At 37.1% G+C, this 23,732-nt stretch overlaps 1 protein-coding gene across 6 annotated transcripts in view; it reads left to right on the top strand.

Moving 5' to 3' along the window:
- Positions 1–23,732, top strand: part of DLG1 (discs large MAGUK scaffold protein 1) — a 131,373-nt gene that overhangs the window by 102,108 nt on the left and 5,533 nt on the right. For 2 of the 6 annotated variants that reach the window (XM_042820421.1, XM_042820424.1), the window contains 8 exons: positions 4,535–4,649; positions 10,274–10,450; positions 10,921–10,990; positions 15,346–15,445; positions 17,545–17,586; positions 20,705–20,755; positions 22,278–22,379; positions 22,642–22,814. In XM_042820421.1, the coding sequence (XP_042676355.1) occupies positions 4,535–4,649; positions 10,274–10,450; positions 10,921–10,990; positions 15,346–15,445; positions 17,545–17,586; positions 20,705–20,755; positions 22,278–22,379; positions 22,642–22,814 (830 nt within the window). Of the gene's footprint in view, positions 1–4,534; positions 4,650–10,273; positions 10,451–10,920; positions 10,991–15,345; positions 15,446–16,160; positions 16,195–17,544; positions 17,587–20,704; positions 20,756–22,277; positions 22,380–22,641; positions 22,815–23,732 lie in introns of all 6 variants that reach the window. The other 4 variants (XM_042820422.1, XM_042820425.1, XM_042820423.1 and 1 more) reach the window with 2 other exon arrangements.

Genomic DNA, 23,732 nt, shown 5'->3' on the forward strand with positions numbered 1-23,732 from the left:
CGATCTTTTCTCTTCCCCCCCCCCCCCCCCCAAAAAAAAAAACCACCAAAAAAAAGAAAACAGATCACAACACAAAATAACCAAAGCAAAACACCTCTTCTGAACTTGCAATGTTTATGTATGTTACTGATACAGGCACATTCTTCTAGTTTGATTGAAGTAAATGTAAGTGATTCATGGTGAACCATTCCAAAATGTATCAGGAGTTTGAATCTCAAATACCATTAGCCAGTTTTTTACTTCCGTTTCCCTTGTTGGTTTTGTTTGTTTGTTTGTTTGTTTTTGCTTTGGTGGAATGTATACACTGACTGAAAATAAGATCCAAGTACAACATCCTTGTAGTCTTTCATTCTTCTTTGTCTTTAAAGCGAATGAGTCAAAAGAGGAAGGAATGCTTTGTTAAAGCTTACCTTTCAATGGCCAGGAGTGAGCCAATTTTTCTCACTGTGATGCTGCTTCTTATGCACTATTTTCTTGTGGCATTTAAAACAGAATAACTACATTCTGGGAAGTGGTAGCATTTTCATGTCCATGAGCAAAGGATTTTTCTGAACATTTGTCTTGGAAATACAAGTCTCCCATTTGTAAAAGCAGCATATGGGTAACAATGTTTTTGCAAAACTTACATTTCCGTATTTGTTGCATATCAAGAGATTGAGCTTCAATCATATTCTGGTGGAGTACATGAATTGCTGAAGCCAGTGGTGGTTTAAAAGCATTTCTCAATTTCAAAAAATGAAAACTATTTTAAAATATTTTAGAAAAAATTGTTTTATCATGTTGTGAGGTACGTGATCTCTACTCATCCGTTTTTTTTTTCCTGCTTGTTTGTACCTGGTTCTACTGATTTGTGAATAATCCAGATTAGTCAATTAAAGTACCTTTAAAGTCTGTCCCATTAATCTTCAAAGAAGGGTTCTGCTATAAATAGTCCTGATAGATAACACTGTAAAGCAGCTTACTCATGTTTTAATCCTTTAAATCTTCACTTCTGCTATTTAAGATAATAAATAAAATTGCTAGTCTTTATTAAGTTGTCAGCCTTTTGCAAGTTGTAAATGCGTTGTTCTAGGTAAATTCAGCATTGGCAGTGGCTGGATGTAGTCTCATTCTGAATTTTGCAGGTTCTGTGGGAAGAATTCTTAATTAAATACAAATGCAATTTTTTAGTCTATTTTGAAATTGCGTGGCTGGGGTTTTTCAAGTGGTTAGTGAAGCGTGAATGTATGAAAGCCACCACATGGAATGCATTGTGGTTGTCTCAGTCCACGTTAATATAGAAAGTCTGGTGTTGAAGCTAAGTGCTATCTCTCCCCAGATGACCTGAAATGCTTTTACTGTATATTTTCATACGTAACATCTTGGCACATGTTTTTGTGTGGTCATAGTAAGTGGCATACGCTCCACAGCTTTCTCTACCACCTGAAATTTGTACTACAGTCTGTAATAATCACAAGAGTTGTACCTATGAATTTATCAAATATCAGAGTTGATAGTCAAGAGATAGAGGTAGTTCATTACTACAGCTCGTAAATACAGCTTCACTGCACTGCATGCTGTGCCAGTCCTGCCTCACCAGCCGAGAGCTGGAAGCACGTGGAAGGTCAGTACAAGGTGGTTGTGATGGTGGCTGTTCTAACTTACTGCCAGGCTCTGCTTCTCAGTGTGTCTGTAGGCAGCACATAAAGGAGAATTGTGAGTATCCTGAGAGTGGAGGGGGAAAAAAAACAGCACAGAATTCTCAGCGGAAACTGCTTTGACAGATCCAGTGGGGCTCACTAAAGAAGGGCTTTCCACAGACAGATGGTAAGAGGGATGCAAGAGGCATACTTTTTTTAATTAAAGTGAACTTTTTCAGCTCTTAGTGGGTTTAGTATATGTAGGAATCTCTGCTTCTGAGTGCTGTGCTGCCATCTGTTCCCAGTGCATACATCCGTGCTTCCATGAATTGTTTTTCCTTTTGAATTTTCTATCCCTTGTTGTAGTCTTCTGTTCTTTTATTCCTCTTTGCTAGCTCGTGTGTTCCAGACCAAAGTAACTGTCATAGCTGCCTCTTTTTCACCTTCCACAGCCGATATAGACATTTCACCATCTTTCTGCTTATCCCTGTTGCTCACCAGAGCAGCAGTCCAGGAGAGTTTCACTGCTCTGACCCCTTGTCTGAAATTTTGATTTCTTATAAATTAAATGGTGACATTGAAAATGGTCGGTTTTATAGACAAAAGAGTTTTGCAGAATGAATAAAATGTTTTTCTACCATGCAAGCGATCCTGACAGTATGAATTTAACTGTGTAACTATGTTCTGCCTTATTATTAACTTCTTTGTTGTTTTAATTAGAGCAGATAAATCATTTTCAGATAAGCCATGTTTCAGTCAGTAGACAGTGTGCTTGGAACCTTTTGTTTTTAGTGATGCACTGATTTGAATTAATTAATGGGCAGGTTAAAAATGAATAAAAAGCACATCCCTTCACAGTAGACTCAGATGAGTGGTTCAGAATTCAGAGAACCTCATTTTAGGCAGCATTCAATCTCCTCATAAGGACTAGCACCGCGTTCTCCCTTATCTCAGGAACTGGCTATCAGCTGTTCTGAAATGTGGCCATGTCTTGTCTAGGGAGAGAAGCTAACGAGGGAAATGAGCTACCTGCAGTGTCTCATTGTGTGAAAAGGTTTGGCATGTCTCAGATTCATTCCTGTGTTTTGGTACCTGTCTCTTGATAAACATAGTGCTTGCTCCCCAGTTGTTATTGTAAAGTGAGACTATTGCCCTTTTAAGTCATTATTACATAATTTTACCTCTAAAACAGAGACAAAGCAGCTGTTAGAAACGAACCTGTGTGTTCATATAAATGAAATGCAGATATGCAGGTGCTGTCTAAAATCTTGTTTAGATTAGTCCTTGTGAAAAGTGGGTTCCTGTCTCAGGGCTTACAGTCTAAGTAGATAAGAGAATCAGCAATGAGGAAAGGGAAAAGCTGAGGAAAATGAGGGGACTTAACCACACCATGTGGTGCAGCAGTGGCACAGCAGGAGATGTTTCTTTCTGTATCTGGGTCCTTCCCCTAGGGGATGTTGCTTTCTAAAAAATCTTGTTTTCTCACATTCCTCTTACATTGCCATCTTGTCATGCTGAATTCCTTTGATATCAGTAATAACATCAGTAGTGTGGAAACAGTTTTTCTCGTCAGGCATTGTCATCAGTTTGGTTAGTGCTGGTAAATTGTTTGATCCAGACCTCATTTGTACAAAGACACCACTGCTGTATGTTTTGGTGCTTATTGCCTGATGAATGTGTGGGGAGAAAGTCCTACAGAACATAATAGGATAAACTGTGGTATTTAAGATGGCTGTTCAAAGAAGTGCAGTTCAGAGATTTCCTCAAGATTTTTTGCATTTTAGAGCCCTTTTAATCAGTCTTGCATATCTTGAGTAAATTCGATGCCCACAGGGATTGAGGTGCAGCAAGGGAGAACAGCACAAATTATCCCGCTCAGCAGCTGCTGGCTGTGCACACCCTGGCTCTCCCAGTGTTGACTTGTTATAATCTTGCATCACGTGGTCTGCTGGCGAAGGTGGTGGCTGTAGAGCATTTCCCTTAACTAGAAAGGTTTTAGAAGTGGATCTGCTTATCCTGAAGTCCAAACTATTGAACTGAAGGAAAAACTTACTTGTTTTGAGTTCATATTTCATGCTGGCAACACGTGAGTACCTCGCTTTAGGATATGTTTGCCCTCAAGAAACTATTGCTATTTTGCTGTCTGCCTTTGTAGATAAAATCAACTGTATTTATCTTAGTTTTATTAGTACACAGTGCTGCTTAAGAACACAATCCGTTTTTCTAGGATTAACATTGTACATAATTATATAGAGGGAGTTTGAATGTCTTCATGCTGTTTACAATTGGATTGAGATTTGTGCCAGAATTCTGGACTTCTTTTCCTTCCTTGAAGTCCCATGGGAACATTGTTTTATTCAGATGATGTTTCGCGTATTCCCCACCTCGTACTGCTAAATCCTGCATCTTACTCAAGTCCAGCAATTCTGAAGTATCAATTCAATTCCAACTTTTCAGAAACTTGTAATTCTCACATCTTAGCATTTTAAAAATATAATTTAGATTATAAATATGTGCATTTCAGGTACATGTTCTAAGCTTTATTTTTGGTCATGGTGTAAAATTTCTGTGTTTTTATTACTGTGAAGTGATTGATAGAGTTATGTTTTAATTAGGAAGGATTGGTCACTGTAAACTGTAGAATGAATGGTGAAATCTCTGTGACAGGTATTTGCTTTTGTTCGTTTGCTTTATTTTAAATTCAATTTCAGCTGATAAACGTAAGACTTTATATAGCTTTTAATTACAAAAAAAAAGCATAATTAAAACATTAGAACTTTGAAGCTTTTTCTTGCATTAAAAAAAAACCAAAACTCTAACAAATACTTACTTTTTGAGATTTTCAGTATTTTTCTGAGTAATTTAATCCCCAGAGGTACAGAGAAAATTAATAGCAGTGCTTCCCTCTCTTACAGAATACAGTCGTTTTGAAGCTAAAATACATGATTTACGGGAGCAGATGATGAACAGTAGCATTAGTTCAGGATCAGGATCTTTGCGAACCAGCCAGAAGAGATCCCTATATGTCAGGTAATCATCTTCTTTATCATATTACAAGTGTGTTTTCCTGCTTTTCTGAAGACTTAGCATTTCTATATTTTTGTATACTCACTCATTGCTGAACTTGATGTTTTTGTTATTGCAACATATTAAAAACAAAACTTAATTCAGTTTGATTAAAGTAATACAACTGAAAAAATGGTAACACAACTGGAAAAGTAGTATTAGCGCTGAGAACTTTGAAAAGGGTGCATTTACTTGCTTTTTGTCCCGAGTCTGAGATTATTATCCTTCAGTAAACACATAGTTATCTTTTTAAGTCAAACTACTTGATGTCTTAACATCTGGCTTAACTCAGTTTGTGTTTTTGTGACAAAACTCTGCATATTCTCCTCTTTGTTACGTTTTGATTTCTAATCTGTGCTTAAGCTTTGACAGGTTGCCGTCTGATTTTCTTCAGCTTGCCTTAGTCATATTCTCAGTTCGTATCAAGAAATTCGATAGCACTGTATTACAGAATAATTCCCTTGGAAAACAAGGGATCAAATACATCAGAGTGAATTAGTTGAATATCCTTCCTTATTTTTTTCATGCAAAATCAAACATGAAGTCTAAAAGGAAGTGGAGATATAAGGAGTGGTGAAAAAATAAGAACGTGAAATAATTAAGAAAATAAGTAGTTTCCCCAGGGAATTCTGGCAAGGTGAGCTTTACTCCTAGGTCAGTTATGACATACTGATAAGGTGTAACATTTCAAATGAGAAATATGGATTGAAGGGTTGAATTTTAAAAGATAAATTGATGTTTGAGTTTCCCAGTCGGACTCATCTGTGAGTTGAATAAGAGCCAGCAGTAGCTTCATGAAAGAGTCCAGAATGTATTCGCACAAGACTTTGTTAGTGATGGTTCTTGCTTTAAATTTGATTTAAAATGTTGCAGGACCTCACTGGTTTACCTGCAAGAATCTTCGGCTCAGGCTCCACTGCCTTTGCCCCTTTAGAATCCACCTCAAACAGTTCCTGTCTCCAGTTGTGCTTTGTTATCTGTTTTCAGTGCCACAGAGTAAATCAAAACAGAAAAATGAGCCTGATTAAATGCACTTTATCTGTAGTAGTTCTCTCATCACTATACTCTTGTGGAAGCAAGGTCCCTTTCAGAAATAGGTACAGCTTAGGAGAGAGGAGTCTTAGGATCTGCTTTGAGTGATATTGCTATCAAGTGAAATGCTGGTTGAAAATACAGTCTTAGCTGTAAGCAGTGAAACCCTACTTCTTCACTGTGAAAGTCGCAGTAAATTGGTTTATAATAGTCAATTTTTATCTCCATTATATTCAATAACAGGTTGCTGAACAGAGCTGATTTTTTTAGAAGCCTATAGGGGGGTTTTAATGCAGCAGCAGATCTTTGAAGGACTTCCTTAGCATGGTGACTCTGGTTAATCTTCCACCAGACTTCTGTCATTTGCAGTTATTTCTCCCCTGTCCCTGCTTTCTCCCCAGTGCACTTTCTTGACCTGCTTCTGCATTCGTGAGGACCCAGAATAAGAGGCTTAAATAAAGTGATAGTAATTTAACCTCCAAGAAAAGCACTGTATTTCACTCAGTTCGTCTCTGGTTGTACACTGTACATACACCTGCACAAACACAACTGCTGGTTCAAAGAGGTCTGTCCGGTGGTGGTGGGGCAGCATAGCTGCTCAGGTTTGGATTCACTTAGGCAGTTGTGCAGTTTTGCCATCAGTCTTTAAGTCATCATGATATTACAATATTGATGATTTTTCCCCTTGGCAAGCTTTGTGCAATGTACATGTGTTATTTATGCTTATGGATATGATGGTGAGACTTCAATACCCACAATCACAAAGTTTATCACTTTAGTGCCTATGGTATAAGTAGGCCTAAACAATCTCAACCACTTTAAATTTGCATTGTTAGCTATAGCTTATAGCTACAGATTTTAAACTGCTTACATTCCAGTTCATGCATTCATCTAGTTCTTCAAGCCCCTGACAAATGTTTTGTATCTATGTAGCTTTTATTCTCCTGATGGAAATGACCTGGGAATGGTTGAGGATGGGCTTCTGACTTTGTCAGCTGCCAAAAGTGCAGCCTTCTACAGAATGTTGGCAGCAGCCCCATGGAAAGTGGTTCCGTTTCCAAGAAAGATTTTTGAAACTTGCTAATCAGCTCTGTTAGAAGTTAGAAGAAAAATCTAAAATGCAAAAATTCCTTGTGAAAAGTAGTTCTCCACCCACGTCCCTTTTCAGAGAGTGCTGCTATGGTTTTTGAGACCTAATCTTGTCATCGTATCTAAAGATGCCAAAGTCTGGTAGGCAATGTGGTTACACGCAGGGTGGGTTCACATCTGTTCTCTGGTTTCCAGTGCAATTTTTGACCTCAGTGAAGTAACTTTCAAGGATCTTTGAACATATTGCTAGATACTGACAGAACATGTTGGCTGTCCCACTTATGCTCTGTAAGTTACTTTGGTATGTTCTGTACTTTTACTTGAGCTAGTTCAAAACTAGTCTCAGTAACTGATGTTGATCTTATTCTGTAATTTTTGGGCTTTTTGGATATGCCTTTAAAATCATGCAGTGTAAGCTAAACTAAATAGTAAGTCCAGCAGAGGTATGTTTGTAGACATTTGATCACAGTTGCAGAAAAACTCTGAAATAAAAGACTTTGGGAATAATAATCTGTGGTGATTTCTGGAAGTCATGTTACCAAAGTAATGAGTAAAATGAGCTGCATCATTGTATCCATGCAACTGAACCATGGTATCCTCATGAATAGATAGCTTGCAAACAGCATTGTGGGGGTGTTGTGTAATGTTAAGGAAAAAATGGTTGTGTTTGGTTGAGGATGCAACTTAAAGTAGAAGGACAGATTCTTCTCCTTAATCGCACGTATATATTTGATAAATAGCAAGCAGTCCTTAGAGGACTGTGTAAATATAGCAATTCAGCAGTGACTAACTCCTGAATTTGCACAGCTAATTCTCTCTCTCTCCCCTAATTAGGATGTACCAGTTTAGTGCCCTTCTCTGATTGCTGCTTTATATTTCTTCTGATCTTTATTTTAAGAGGAGAGGGATTCTCTTATACAATATTTGTGATTTTACATCTGAGCTGCACCTCTATGCTGTCCTCCTTCATCTGCAAATTCAAAAAGCAAATGTGAAAAAGTGAAATTCTTTCATGGGATCAAATTTCTTTGGTAATGTATTGACAGGAGTAAATTTGTTCCATGCTTTATCTAATCTTGTGTGCCACATCTCTGTCTGTACAGTGTGTGTAGAATGCAGATTTAAATATGACGTTCACCCCCGTGCATTTTTCCAACCAGCACGATATGTTACAGATTCAAATAATGGTGCTGATTTCTCCCCTTGCATGAGAGTAGAAAATAATTGCATCTCCAAGTGGAAGAAACTGCACAGTTTTGGAAGCATTAGGAAATCTTAATTAGATCCATTGAAGAATAAGATTGATGTTAGCACCAGGCCTGAAAAGTATGTTCAACTGCAGGAAGAATTTAATTGGGCATCCTTATGTTGTTCCGACACTTCAGACATTTAGTTTCAAACAGTTTTCCCAAAAAGTCAGGGAGAAATAGAGAAACTCCTGTACATGCTGACCTTCATTCATTCTGAAGAGGTAAGTTTAGTTTGTGTTTCATAAAGAAGTGCAGAAGGATGCTTCTGCTGCTCCAGGATGCACTCATTACTTTGTTCATCAAGGGCGCTGCAGAAGAAATGCTTCAGTCGAACTTGATCAGCAGCCTGTGGTATTGAAAGTAGCAAACACAGCCAGGTCAAAAGGCACTCTGGAAAACGTGGCAGTTTTAACATAACTCTTAAGTTTTTGGCTTTGAAAGCGTTCATGAAACGTGCAACTTGCCTTCAGTTTCTGCACACCTCTAACTGAAGGAACACAATTACCATGTCAGTGATGTTGTGTTTCTGATTAATGCAGGTGAAATAGTAGGGAGGACTTGGTGCTTTCCCCTTAAAGTAATTTTTAGGACTTGTCAGTTAACTTTGGCAGAATCTTAAATATAAAATGAATATTGTAGGACTATGTATAAAGCGCTGGTTGGTCAGAAATGCTGAGTTTATTATAAAGTAAATTTGTATTTGTCTTATGACTTACATTAAACACTTGCATGTAACGTTAATCAGGAATAAAATTTTCCATCCAAGCAGTTCTTGAAAGAGCTATCTTAGATATAGCAATCTGTAGATACACAAGGCATCTTGAGTGTAAATTAAGTTCTCATCTGATAACTTTCCAGGCATACAGGAAACACCATGTTAATTGGTTGGCATGGAAAGAAATTCTTAACTCTGGGCACTGTTTGGCTCATCATACATGTAGCCCTATGTATTTCTAGCTGTTTTTAGGTCTTTATCTTGCTCACAACTCTTAAGAAAATATTCATTAAAACCTTTATCCCTTTATAAAATACTTTTGATCTGTTGACACTGCTCTCCTAAGGTTGTGATGGAGTTGTTATCAAATTTCTAAATTGAGACAGGCTGTCATTTAAGCAGGTGTGTCACTGAGAAACCATTGAGCTGTCAGATGAAACACATGATTTTTTGTTGGCCGTTTTCATTATAGGCACTTCACTTGACATCTGTTCATGCACCTTTTTGAAAAGTAAAATGAGTCCTTTCTAAAGCATCCTAGGAGCCTCTCCTAGCTTCTGTGAGAGGTTCCTGTCATTCAGTTCCACATCCTCACTAAATCCTTGGCTGTGGTGCGAGAAGTGTACCATAGATCTGTTCTGTTCCTCAGGGAACTGATTGAGATTTAAAATGATTCAACAGGGAGAAATTAACTTTGATCTGTACTGATTCCTCAGTGTGGTGTACCATGTCCCTTTCCTGACAAATTTGCTTTGTAACTAAGATGGGAGGAAGCAGTACAGAGCAAGAGTAGCAGTGAGCTTGAATAAACTGACCTTGCTAGCAAAGAGAACGTGAATAAAACTGCAGCCTGCAGCCAGTCTGCAGGTAGTGCTGGTGCCTGTTACTTGAAAATAGGCTGATGTTAGAAAGAAGGATGGGATTCCTCTGAAATGGTAGGGAATTTTCCAAAAGAGTTCATATACTTTTTATTGCCTTTGATATTATAGTAGCAACATTCTGTCCAGACCATATTTTTGAGCTTTTTATTTTTTGCATCCCTACGTATTGTATTCCTGTGCAGTATTGGACAGTAACTTTTATTTCCTGAAATATTTCCATTTTGTAACTTCTAACAAAGTGCATTGCAGAACTTTCAGCTGGGCTGCATGCGTCAGATTTACTTTTTCTTCCTACACTGATGTGTAATTTGTTCTATGCAAAGTATTGATTGAATTGCAGGAGATATCTTCTTGTGAAGCTTCTGCCAAGTACTGGAGTTTTGCTCTGGGCCATGTTTATTCTCACTCATTAAAGGTCTCAAATGTATTGTATGTGAATACTGTGCTGTACACTATCTGTGGATGTGTGGGGGGAGAGATTGCATTCAGCATTATTCTTCTTCACACCTTTCAGAATGCTGCAGTCATTTCTGAACACACAGGCAGCTTGAATAAATCTTGTGCTATTTGCAGCCCCGTTTCATCTTTTTCAGTAGTTAATTTGTTTTCTTTTCAATGTAGAGCTCTATTTGATTATGACAAGACTAAAGACAGTGGCCTTCCAAGTCAAGGACTGAACTTCAAATTTGGTGATATTCTCCATGTCATTAATGCTTCTGATGATGAATGGTGGCAAGCACGGCAGGTAACTCCAGATGGAGAAAGTGATGAAATTGGAGTTATCCCAAGCAAACGCAGGTATGTCGTGATGTTTTATTGACTCTGAGATGTCTGCCATTAATAGTCTGATATGATTAATATATATACATTTGTAGACATTCAGTTTTGCTCTTTGTTGTTAATTTTGTACCACATCATCCAGTCATTAAAAAAGCTAATAATCTGCAGTGTGATCGTAATTCGCTCAGTGAGGAATCATATGTGGCTTCAGGGGCTGTATTCTCCTAAGTTGACAAACGTGGTTCCAAATTCCTCTCCTTATCCTGCTAGCAAGTTAGCTGCTTTTACTAGAAATGTGATATTAGTTTAATAATACACCATTTGTGTATAAGTAGGGGCAAAGTAAGTTTTGCATAATATGATGTTGATGATTGTGACTGCACTTGAGCACTACGTTTATACTTTAACAAATACTAATTTAAACTTCATGAATTTTGCTCATTTAACTGTTTCGTCTGTTTTGTTGTTTTTTTTTTTCTTTCTGGTAGAGTTGAGAAAAAAGAACGAGCCCGTTTAAAGACAGTGAAATTCAATTCCAAGACAAGAGGAGAGAAAGGGGTGAGTTTATGAAGTGCTAATTAAACCTGGTGTTGTGAATGGTAACATTCCTCTGTGGTTTATGCATTAAGGCTCCATGTCATTTTTTAGTGAAAAGATTAAATTCTGTCAGGTAGAAAGAAAATATTTCTGAAAATGAAAGCAAATTTAAATAGTAACCTATTGCCAAAACTGCAAATTAAAGAATTAGCTTAGAAATAGATACTATTCTTCAGTCTGTAATATAGCAGGAGGTGTATATAGTGATCACTTACTGACTAGAGACATTTCTACTGGCACTGCAAGTTCTTCTTGTAAACCTATTTAACCCTTTGGTCTGGATTGTATTCTTGGACTCCCTTTTTGGAAGAGAGTTACTGCCAATTTTCAGAAAAGCTAGAACATTTCTTTTGTTAAAGTTTTTGTAATGCATGTAGAAAACAAGAAAATATTGCTCATCAGGATCCCTATGATAAAATGAGGTTTTATACTGTGCGCAGTAAGGATAAAATACATCCTTTGTTACACCTGTGGCTACAGAAGCTTTAAGGGACTCATTAAGTCTTCCCCTGTTACTAACCATACAGTGTCCATCCATCTCTCAAGTGTTTTTGTCTCAGCCCTGCTCTCTGTTGGCACCAACACTGGTGTGGCTGTGCAGGAGTCATACAAAGTAAGCAGTGTGGATGGAAGGATAACTCAGTCCCAAAGAAATAGCAGTCAGTAACTTGGTGCAGGTCACTGCTTGGTATGTCAGCTTTGTCCCAGTACATAAGGTGGGACAGTGGGATGAGTGGTGAGGAGGCAAGGTAACTGCTTTTTTGGAGTAGTCTGCAATGTGCTTCTGAGCTCCCGAGGAAGCTATTTCATATATCATTTTTTTCAGACTTCACAAACATTAATTATTTTAGATCCAAAATTATTTTTTGTCTTTTATTTTGGTTAGTGTTTTCCTTTCTTCAAAAACCAAATATATAAAGCACTAAAGCCTCAATAATGTATCTGTATACTTCAAAGATATCAAAATCCAAATATGCATTCCTCTCCTACGTGGTAAAGGTTTCCCATTAAGTTTACTAATGAGGAAAATGTCAAGTTTTTCTAATTTTTAAATTTTTAAAATGCAAATTGTTTAAAGCAAAATCAGTGCCTTTAGTTATTTTCTGATTAACAGTTAGAGTCTGCCTTGAGGATCCCTCTGATAATTTGCATTTTGCTTTTCTCTTTTCATTCCTTCGTATTTTCCTACTGGAATAAATTGTTATCAATCACTGTGGTAACTTTTAACCCATCATTTTTGGATTATGAGTTCACTTGAAGGAGTTGCATAAGAACCAAATGGCTTAAATACCTCAGATCGTTTTACATTACACAGTTTTTCAAATATTTCCATGTTCTTTGAGAAGATAATTGCATGTTCTTGTAGCCTGTCTACCACCAAACTGTGAACAGTTACTGATCTACCTGAGGTAGCGTTTTGGAATAGAGCAGTTAGTACCCTGCTAACACACACCGTGTGCTGACAGAGCACCAAACATATGCATGGGATACTGAGTGGAAAAGCAACTACGCTTGCCATTGATACAGAACTGCAGTTTTTTTAGTAACACTTTGTTTTGCAAACACGCTTACACTTATTTGCAATCTGTTGCTTCAGCTGTAAATGTTTTAACATGGCAATTTCTCCTTTAAATTATTCTTCCTGTGTTTGTCATGGGGGTATTTTTCCCAGTGAGTTACCTGCAGCATACACTCCTCATGGACTGCGTGCATTCCTGTGTCTGTATGTGATAAATCTCCATGGACAGTATGAAACATCAATTTTGAACAATTCTTCAAAAATTCTACATCAAAATCCTAAAGAATAACCCTAGTGATGGCAAATAGTAAAGTCTGCCTTCCTTTACATTTAAGTAACACTAAGAAACTGGAGCAGAAGCGATTATTTTTCCCCCGTTCCTTTCATACACACATTTACCTAACTTTCTGTGCTGCTTCTGTTTTAATATATTCTTGCTTGTAGTGCCTGATCATGATTTGCGGTGGGCTTGTGAAGAATTTAATGTAATTACTATGCATTTTCAACTAATAAGCAATTCTCTTCAGCTTTTTATAATCATGGCATCTTTTAAAAGTAATCTTTTGGCTAATCTTTTTGTTCAAAATCAGTCCAATATTCTTTTAATTTCTTTGGGTTTTTTTTTGGCTATGGAACTGACTCTGACCATTATACATGCAGTATATGAATTTTCTTATTAGTTCAGTAAGACTTACTGTGGAGAAAGTTAAAACCATTAATGTTATGAAATATTTTCAAAACTAAAATGAAAAACATGAATATCTTTTGTGAAGCAAAATAAATTCAGCACTATCTTTAATCACAGCAAAATCTCACCACCTCAGTACCATTTTTGCTTTGTTATCATTTCCCTTATTTTCATATTCTTTTGACCTGAGGGTCTTACCCCAGCAGACAATTGGCTAGATGTGAGCCATTCACCTTTCAGAGTGCACGTTACAGCATTCTTCATCATGCTCAGCTAGGATCATTTGGGCATATTTCTTTGTTGCCTGTCTTATATAGATCCCAGTAACATTTTGTGGTTATGAGAAGTCAAGTCCAATAAGTTCCTCTGTCCGTATGTCAGGTTGAAAGTTTGCCAGTTCTAACAGAGGAATGACAGTTTTAGTCAAACACAGATGCCAGCTAATTAAAGGTTTCTGTGTTTCCTACTTAAAACATTATTGTATCCAGAGCTCAGTGCTCATGTCACTGGTGGTGCTCCTGCGATACTGTGTGCCTCTGTAACGCCTGGTAGATTTGATGAAATATCTTTGTCTTGACAGTGGTAATGAAAATATCACTGGGTTTTTCATTATGTGATACTGCCAAGCAAGCCTGTATTAAAACAGATGGCCAGAAGCATTGTTAGCAGAGTAGCAGTATGCAACTTGTGTAGCTCTATAGGCATCCTCTTTAGGAAGGCCAAATGCTCGTTTTGTACTTGTACCAAAAAAGGTGGCCAGTGATTTGAAACATGAGTCCTTTTTGACTCCTGCTTGTTGCTATATTTCATTCCATGCTTAGGGCTGATAACAAAGGTAGTGTAACTTTTTACTACCGCATTTTGTACATAGAGAAAGCAAGCTCAGACTGGATTAAATGAGGTCAAACAATCTTTGAAAATTAATGTGGTTTAAATTTTAGAAATAGCTGCTCATATAATTTTACTGACTTAATGAAATATATTTTGATTCTTTGTAAAATTATGTTTTAAAAAAGTGTTTTGTGGAAGTTTTATTACCTCCTGTGGCACGTTGACTGTGTTTGGTTTGCAAATAAACAGACCCCCAGCTGCATAAGATCACAAAACCAAGCTGGGCATTTTCCTGCTTTTACCATTCTCCCAGTGACAGAATTTTTGCAAACCAAATGACACAAGCATGACCAATTACATAGCTTGGCAAAACTGGTTAGATGATTCACTGATGCTTAAAGGAATAAAGAAGGTATTTCAGCTAGCATGAAGTTAGCTGCACCGGTTCTGTGCGTAATTACTGATCTATTTATGCATCGAGGTTTTTTATTTACTTTTTGCAGGATGTAAGTTAGAGATGCTGCAGTCACAGTGTCTTCAATTAGAGACACGACAGCAGGTATTACTAAAATACGAATATTTCAGTAACTATACCTGTAAGCTCAGGTATATATGGATGAATATACATTTGTGCTCTTCATCGCTTACACAAGAAGAATCTTATTTTAAGGAGACACATTTTTTAATCCATTTCTACTATTTCACTGTTACTTTCTTAGTTTTACCGTTAGAGAATTCAGTGCAATGCCAGTGGTATGTTATTTAGCAGCTGTCACCAAAGTATTTACAGTTTGACCTTTGCAGAGGGGCATCACATTTCTGGTGTGCTCTTACATTAGCTGTTTGTAGCAGCATGCGTAAATACCTTATTTTTTTTTTTCCCCCCCAAACTACCATAGTTCCTGTACTAGATAATATCAGTGACTTCATTGGCTTTGTTTCTTCGTTTCATTTCGGGTTGGCCACCTTCTAGCAGCCTAGTTTTTTCACATCTCATTGCACTCACAAGAAGCTGAAGTTTGTGAAATGCAGGTCAGGCCTTCCAGGGTGAGCCAGCCTGTCGCTTCGCTTGTAGTAAGCATGTGAAATACTGAGAGGGTGAGCAAAGCCATGGTCCTGATCTCTCTCTATTTGACGTGAGCTGAGAAGATGCTGTTAAGTTGAAATATGCACTGCATAATGTGGTTATAGGAGTCAGCTTCCACAAAGCTGCTGGTCTGGGCCTTTGTTCACACAGAATTAGACATCCTTTGTTTTGCCCCTCCTTCTCTTCTTCAGCAGTCATTCAATGACAAGCGTAAAAAGAACCTCTTTTCCCGAAAATTTCCCTTCTACAAGAACAAGGACCAGAGTGAGCAGGAAACCAGTGATATTGACCGTAAGTATGTGGCACTCCATGGAGAGAAAGCACAGTAGAAGGGCCTGCTAGATTGCAGTAGGGTGTTACCGTGGAGACAGTTTCATGAGCTGCAACAGGCTAACGAGCTTGGCGTGCAAACGACAATCCAATCTGTAGGATGAATGCCATCAGTCATTTGCTCTTAAGGTAAATTTTAAACCAAGAGTATATCCCAGTTTGCAGTAAACTGGTTAATACAGATGAGTAAGTGCATATATGTAACTGGAGGAGATAACAGCTCTTCGGAGCTGTCAGTAATGGTTCCTCAGTTGTCATTCTGAGGATAGTGCAGAGCAGCAAGGAAAGTGTGTCTAAGCTTACCAGGCTCTCCAGTCAGTCCCTTTGGACCAGCAGCTTCAAAGTCATCCTGTTCTAATTTGATTTCCTTAATGAAAAGAGGTGAATTTGATTGTTTTTGCCTGCATTAAAAAAAAAAAAAAAAAAAAGCATCTTCTCAAAAACTTAATTTGCAGATTGAGACCAGATCTGCTATAAACGGCATCCTCAGCCATTCTCTGTCATTTGCACCAGTGATTACACTTCATGTGCCGGTCTGGTTCATTCCTATAGGCTTGTCTTCCCTGTGATGTTCTGGGAACTGTCTCCTGTCGTAGCGCCGATTTTATATATTACTGACAATTATTTTCTTTGTGATTGTCTTTTTATTGCTTGCCCTCTGGGGACTACTCTGCAGGAGGTCCCTGACGACATGGGATCAAAAGGCCTGAGTAAGTGATCAAAATACTCCCAAGTTATTTTAACCTCCATCTGAAAAATTACTTTTTTTTTTTTTTAACAGATCTCTTTGAGACTGGTGCTCTACTGGCATAAGGAGGTTGACTCTAAAACTGTTTCATAAGATTTTTCTAGTTTGTAATGTTTGGGGGGTTTTTGCTTTCAGGAAGATATTACTTTTTAGGTGATTATGACATTAGTGTGTTGTAGTTGCTGTCCAGAAGCTTTCCAGCACCTACTTGTTTGTCCTTGGTAGTGACTGTGTTTGTATATTTGTTGATACTCATATATTTTGCTAATGTCATTTTTATATTGTTTTTGTGTTTTTATTATTGAAATTAACCTATGGATTTTCACAGCCATAGCAGAACTATTGCCATAGCAATTTCAGCAGTTGTCAATCCTCTCTCTAGGTGACTGATGTTGGCAGCTCTTTAAAAACAAACAAACAAAAAAGCTTTAACAGATGCCGTGAGAGTTTTTCTGTCTGACTTGCTGAACTCTTAGGTGCTCACAGGGCACTGCTGGCCAGGTGGTGGGGGAGCTGATAGAGGAGGCACGTAAGCATTAGTTTTACACAGCAAGATTCTACAGTTGCTGAGTACCCCATCAGATTTGTGTACCCTGATATCATTTCTGTACTTACAATAAGAGTCATGACTTTTCTTTCATGACAGATACTAAACAAGTAGAGTGCCAGGGGTTTATGGGATAGTAAAATCAGTCACTGAAGATAACCTTTCTTCCCAGATCATAACTGTTCCCTTAATTCTAACCCACAATGTTTCTGAAATTGCACATAGGAGGGGGGCGGTGATACTTCCATATATGGCCTCAACTACTTAATAAATAAATAAAAATCCTGGTAGCAATAGCATTAATTTTCCATTTCTGAAACCACTTTCAAGGAGTTTCTTGGTCTAGAGCAGAAGACCAATAATAACCAACTTTGGAATTATGATTGCTAGACTTTAATTTAATCCAGAAAAGTGTCCAGGTGGTTCTGTTATAAAAGTTTTGCGCAGTAATATTCACATGGAAGTGAAAACCTAAAAATTGCAGGGCTGTGTGTGAAATATGAATGTGTACTTTTCATAATCTTATTTTGATGTGCTATTTAATGTTTTTTCTTTTTATTAACATCCATTCCTTTTGTGTGAAATTAAGCTTGATCCTGAGAGCTATGAGAAGTACCTTAAAACTTTTCTATGCAGTATGTATTGATTTCAGCATTTTGATATCACTGTTGTCTTTCATCTGGATTATTTTTGTCATTTTCTTTCCTTTGGACTCATGTCATTAGTCTGTGTTCCTTATTTTTCTCCATTGTGTTGCAATTTCAGAGCATGTAACCTCTAATGCCAGCGATAGTGAAAGTAGTTACCGTAAGTGTTTTTAAGTTCTTTATTTAGAACCTTTGTTTAGTAGCTCTTCCTTTGCTTTTGTTTGTCTGTCTTTCCTGGGTATTTACATGTTAAATTGAACTTCCCAGTAAGCTTCCATTGAAGTCCATGTTTGTGTGTTAATTGGGTACTGCAAAATTCCAGTGTCTTTTTTTTTTTTTTTAATTGACAAGAATCATTGCAGACCTCCTTTATGGATATTATTGTTGTGATTTATGATTGTCATTGCTCAGCTTAATTTGAATTAATTCCTTTTTATTTAAATTATCCATGTTAGCTAGACCTGCTAAAACCGAAATGTAAATTTAATGTTGACAAATACAATGATTATTGTGCTTAATACAGGGGGTGTAATCTGTTACATAGCGTAGTACCTATCAATGATGCTCAGATAGAACATGTAGATACTTCTAACGAAAGTAAAGGTGAACAAACATGTATTTACCCTTGCTTTTCAGCTTTCATTTCTCTATTTTGTCAAGTGTAGGTGCTTTGTCTGAATTATCTTGCAACATGACACACGTTAGGTGCTGGAGCCAGCTGTGATAAATTAGCATGCTAGATGCACAGTTGTGCTTGTGCACGTCCCTCATCTCCACCAGTTTACCTTTTAAGTACTAGACTGAATTACCATTTTCACTAACCTGAGCTACAGTGCTGTGTGCTTCTGCCTAAGCTGCAGATGTACACGTTCCAGTGTGTAATATGCTGATTGATGCTGTTCTACAGACACTTCTGTCTCGTTGGTCATTTCCAGTGAACAGTGCCTCAGTGAGGTTGTTGAGTCCAGAGCAGGAACCATGGGTAGAGCAGAGCAGGCAGGCTAAACACTGAGGATTTATAGAGGAGCACAAAAAGAGGGAACAGTAAGAGTCAAGTGAAGTGTCAGAGCTGCTCACTGATCTGCTCCTGGGTGCCTGTTAACCCAAGAAGAGGCACTTCACAGACAGATGCCACTTGTGGCAGGGTAGTAAGGAAAGTGGTTCACTAACAGCTACACCTGTTTGGAAGCTGCAGATGTCAGAAATAAGGAGGCCTGAGTTTGCATGCAGCTGGTTACACTTGAGAGAATGTGTACATGTACAAGTTCCTCAGTGCTTACAGTGCTTGAAACTTGCAGACCAGCTGCAAAAAAGAAAAAGAAAAAAAAAGAGCAGAAAAAAAGAGCAGGGGAGGCATTCATGTTCACTGAGAATAACACAGATTAAATGTGTATGGAAGTTGCCTTTGCATATATGACTAACTTACAAATTTTAACTGTTTTTAATGACATACCATTAAAACTATCTAACTCTGACTGTTTCTCCATAAATTTGCTGCTTTCCTCTTTTTTTTTTTTTTCCCCAAGGTTTTTCTCAGAAGTGCTTTATTTATGTTTAAAGTTCATCACTGGTACCACTAGTTAGTTTTTCACTCCTATATTACTTAAGAAGCCCTGATTTTACTATGAATATTATGGATTTACTTATCTCACTGTGGAATTCGAAGCACTTTTTATTAAAATTGTTTTTTTAATTTCTTCTTACTGCTGTCTAAAAGTTATCTTGATTACAGATGAGTACGGTTGTTCAAAAGGTTCATTCTATTAATATTCATTTTTCAACAGTATTGAAAAAGCAATGACAATATATACTTTTTGCCCTCAATTGGGGGATGCTTTATAATTCTTACTGTCTCTTTAATAGTTTGCTTAACTAATCTTTGACCTTATAGCAGTGTGACTTCTCCAAAGAAGTATCTAATTTTCTGTGGGCTGGATATTTCATGGACGAGTTGATAGTTGGTGATTCCCTGTTCCTCTCCCTAGCCTAAAAAGGGTTCTGAAAGTATATACTGTCCTAAAATCCATTTGCATGAGTGCCTTTTTGAGATATTAAAATATTCAGGTTGCATGTTTTCATGTCTGTCTTAATGTATTACTCACTTGCATTACCTTAAAAAAATTAAAGAAATTGTTCATGTATTGCTGGAATGCAAAGTTATTATAAGTCAGTCTTATTCTCTTAGACATTGTAAATTTCAGATTTAAAAGATCAGTGGGCTTTGCTGTTCAATAAAGAACGTGTGTATCGAAGCAATATATGAATATAGAAAAGCCTTCATCTGCCATCTATTTTTTTAAAAGGCTGTGGTATAGCATTGGTGTGTTCCTTTGCCTGTTATGAGTATGGCTTATGAACAAAAAAAATGTTTTAAAAGTGAGTTATTGAACTCAACTGATTTATTGAAGTGCTGCTTTTTTTGAGAGTTCACAGTGTTGTCATATAATTTTAGCCTGTATGTTCAGAATTACAAATTCTCTGCTGTCATGGAGTTGATATTTAGTGATTCCCATGCAAGTAATCTTACTCTGAGACATTTTGTTGGACTAGAGATGTTCTTTTAGAGAGATGGCAACTGAGGTATATTTCAGATGCTTGCACTAACCTTTCAAAGCCTGCAGCTGTTAAAGGTCAAAGCCTAGTTATTTTAGTTTCATTCACTGCAGATATGCTTTCTGGAGCTGAGAACAATAGAGAGCGTTCTTCAATTTCAAGTTCATCTTCAAAAGCTTACTAGTGAAACAGTAGTGAAATATATACAATGATAATATTTTTTTGTGGAATTGGAGTGGTTGGAGGTCTTTGTATAAATGCCACTTCGTGCAAAACTTACTGGGAGAGCTGTACACCTAGACACGCATGACTTTCAGCTTTGTGTGTAGAAGAATGCTGCAGAAACATTTAAAGTATGGAAAGTGCTCATGGGGAAGGTGGCAGTGGCTGAGCAGTGAATGACACCATGCATGCACTTCGTTCGGGGAAACGCAAGAGCATTTCAGTTCTGCTTTAAAATACTTCTTGTGCTTGGTGTCAGTTTGACATGCTAACGTGGCTGAAGAAATTGTATACTGTATGCATCTTACGCTTCACAATTTTGTTTGGCCTATCTCTGTGAGCTTTACAATTCATCGCTCTTTAACAACGTCCTCCATCAGTATCACTGTAACATGGCTTCTGCTGATGAACGTCTGTATTGTTGCTCTTCAGTAAATGACTCGATGTAAATTTACTGCTTTAGAAAACGATACATAAATACTTCTTTGCATTTGCCTTTCCAGGTGGCCAAGAGGAATATGTCCTGTCTTATGAACAAGTCAATCAACAAGAAGGTTTGTAGAGCTTGCTTAGTGTAACCTGACTGCACTCTGATATCAGAGTGGTTCATGTGCACTTATGTACCCAGTGCTATAATAAACTTCATTGATTTTCAACTTCTGTTATCTCTATTCAAATGAATAAAGCATAAAGGCATAAATTATTAAATTCAATTGCTAAATTATTTAGCATGTAATCCAAAGGTGTGCTAATTAATGTCTCACCACTGCGTGGTTTATACTGCATAAGGAAAATAGGGTATATTTGTTTCATCCGTGTGAACTCAGGAAGGATAGTTTTCTTCTGTTTCAAATTGCTGTAGCATTCCCAGTGTAGCTGTTCCCTTTTTGTCACAGGAAAATTCATGTCAGTAGATTATTTGTTTGTTGTAGAAAGCCTAAGTCAAAATATTTCCAAACCATTGCAGTCTGGCATTCCTGCGTGCTGCTTCTTGTAAGGCTGGTTTGTTAGTTGTTAACCATGTGATTTTCTTTCAGAAAATAAAGAAATTTTGGATAAAGAGGAAATCAGTGGGAGAAAACACCCTACTACACTTACATTTAGAACAAAATTATATTCACTGATTTTTAATAGGATCCTATTATTTCCTTTTCACCTTCTCCTGATCCTTTTTTTCTGCATATAATAGATGCATTTTTAGCATTCCCGTTCACCACCACAGGTGCAAATGGTTCCTTTATGTAGTCTGATAAAATATTATATATATAATCTGATTAAAAATATGATCTTTAAAAAAGGAATGCTTGGTATGTATTAAACATAGAATACAGTAAAAAACAGAGTAAATGTATATATCATGTGTACACAGATTCAATTAACAAGATTCAAGACATTCCTTTTGTGAATTGGAATTACTTCCAGGATTTAGAATGTATTTTACAAGTCAAACTGTATTTAATTTAGATTTGTGTAGTAATGACAGAACTTAAAACTAAAATTCATATGGTCTAAATGATATGACTACATATTTAGATGTTACTGTTGTTACACTAATTGCAGTATAATTTGGTATCTTCTGTCCTTAAATTCCAAATAAAAAGTCTTTATAACTCCGTTACAGATGAAGCATGCTTTAAAAGATGCTATACTTCATTTTATAAATGTGATAGTAGTTAGGGGAGCTATAGCTATGTGAGTATATAAGCTGGGATTTTAGAAATAATAAGGCTTTTCCCAATGGCAGGTTTGAAATTTAAGAAATAAGATGTGAAATGATTTTCAGGCTTCCCATTTTACTGTTTTCATTAGAATGAAGGATGTTACTTTGTGAAAAGGTTTCAGAATTCAAGAGTCATCTTCAGTTACACTGAACAGGAATTTGGGAATAAAGATTTGACATCTTTGACTGCAGTATTAATTGATGCAAAGACTTCAGCATGTTTTATTTTGTCTTCAGAAGTACATATTCTTTTAGGTATTAATACTGCTACCATGTGGTAAAGCTTATTTTGCTAAACTTTAAAGGTTGGTGATGTCATTGAAATGTAACTTCAGTTACTCTTTTACATTTGACAGTGAACTATACTCGACCTGTGATTGTTTTGGGACCCATGAAAGACAGAATTAACGACGATCTGATTTCAGAATTTCCAGACAAATTTGGCTCATGTGTTCCACGTAAGTTTCAGCAGATACTAAAGCAATTATAAGTGGGTTTTTGGTTCTGTGTTGTTACTTTCTTCATAGACCTAACCTTTGTACATAGAGGTAAAATATTGGGATACCTTTATAAAGTTTATTAATGGTTACTCTTCTCTTTACTTTCTTTGTTACAGTTTTGCAGTTTAAACAGAGGACTATTTTTGAACGCTGGGGGGGAGAGGGAACATTTTTTGTTTTGTTTTGTTTTTCTTTAAACGTTACTGGTTTGTATTTAAAGATACTACTAGACCAAAACGAGATTATGAGGTGGATGGACGTGATTACCATTTTGTCACTTCTCGAGAGCAAATGGAGAAGGATATTCAGGAGCACAAATTCATTGAAGCTGGCCAGTACAATAATCATCTTTATGGAACAAGTGTGCAATCAGTGCGAGAAGTAGCAGAAAAGGTAAATCAATGCCGGTTGTTTTATTTACTGAGGTGATTATTTGACTATGCTGACGGGAATAGGAGAATGGCAAGGAGCCACTGGGAACCCTCTGACCTTAGAAGGACTTTGTACAAACTTAGAAACAAAGAGCATTGTTACAAATGCATTTAAGAGAAACAACCAGAGCATCGTGATCAAACTGTGAAAGAAGAGCAACTTCTTAAGTGCTGACAATCTAGTCTTCCACCCGTCGTTCAAGATCCTTCAACACTTGGCATAAGTGTTGGGCCAAATACAACAAATACTGGCTGTCATATCACAAGAGGGAACACAGACTAGTTACTGCTCTTAATTCTCTGTTTCTAGGGCATGTGCCACATTTGAAGGGAAACCACATGAAAGATGTGGACAGGTCAGCATGAATAGAAAAATACAGTGCTGGAACATACATAAACTTCGTTTAATGTTACTTCTTAGCCTCTGGATCCATGGAGTAGATCCTGGAAAAATTTATCATCAGTTGAAAGCAAACAATTGTGCATTTTTTATGTGGGAAGAATGTATTTGTTCCCTAAGAATTCCTGAAATAAGATCACAGAATCACCAAGGTTGGAAAAGATCTCCAAGGTCATCCAATCGTTCACCTGCCACCAGTATTTCCCCACTAAACCATGTCCCTTAGTACAGCATCAAAATGTGCCCTGAAATTCTGTGTTTTTTTTTTTTTTTTTTTTTTTTTAACTCAATAGAACAGAAGTAAATGACCCTGGCAATCCCTTCTCTCAGGAAAGGATAAGGAAAATGTATTCAGGAAATGTGTTTTAGGATGTATGTAACCTACTGTCTTTATGGTGCTTGTGTGCCTGGCTCGCAGAATTCTGCTAGGTCTCCTGCTAATGAAAAGGATGTTCTCGCTTCAGACTACCAACAAAGGTC

This window comes from Centrocercus urophasianus, unplaced genomic scaffold (genome assembly GCF_019232065.1).
Source record: "Centrocercus urophasianus isolate 14NV4802_14NV808 unplaced genomic scaffold, USGS_Curo_1.0 seq_19, whole genome shotgun sequence".
NCBI classification, from domain to species: Eukaryota; Metazoa; Chordata; class Aves; order Galliformes; family Phasianidae; genus Centrocercus; species Centrocercus urophasianus.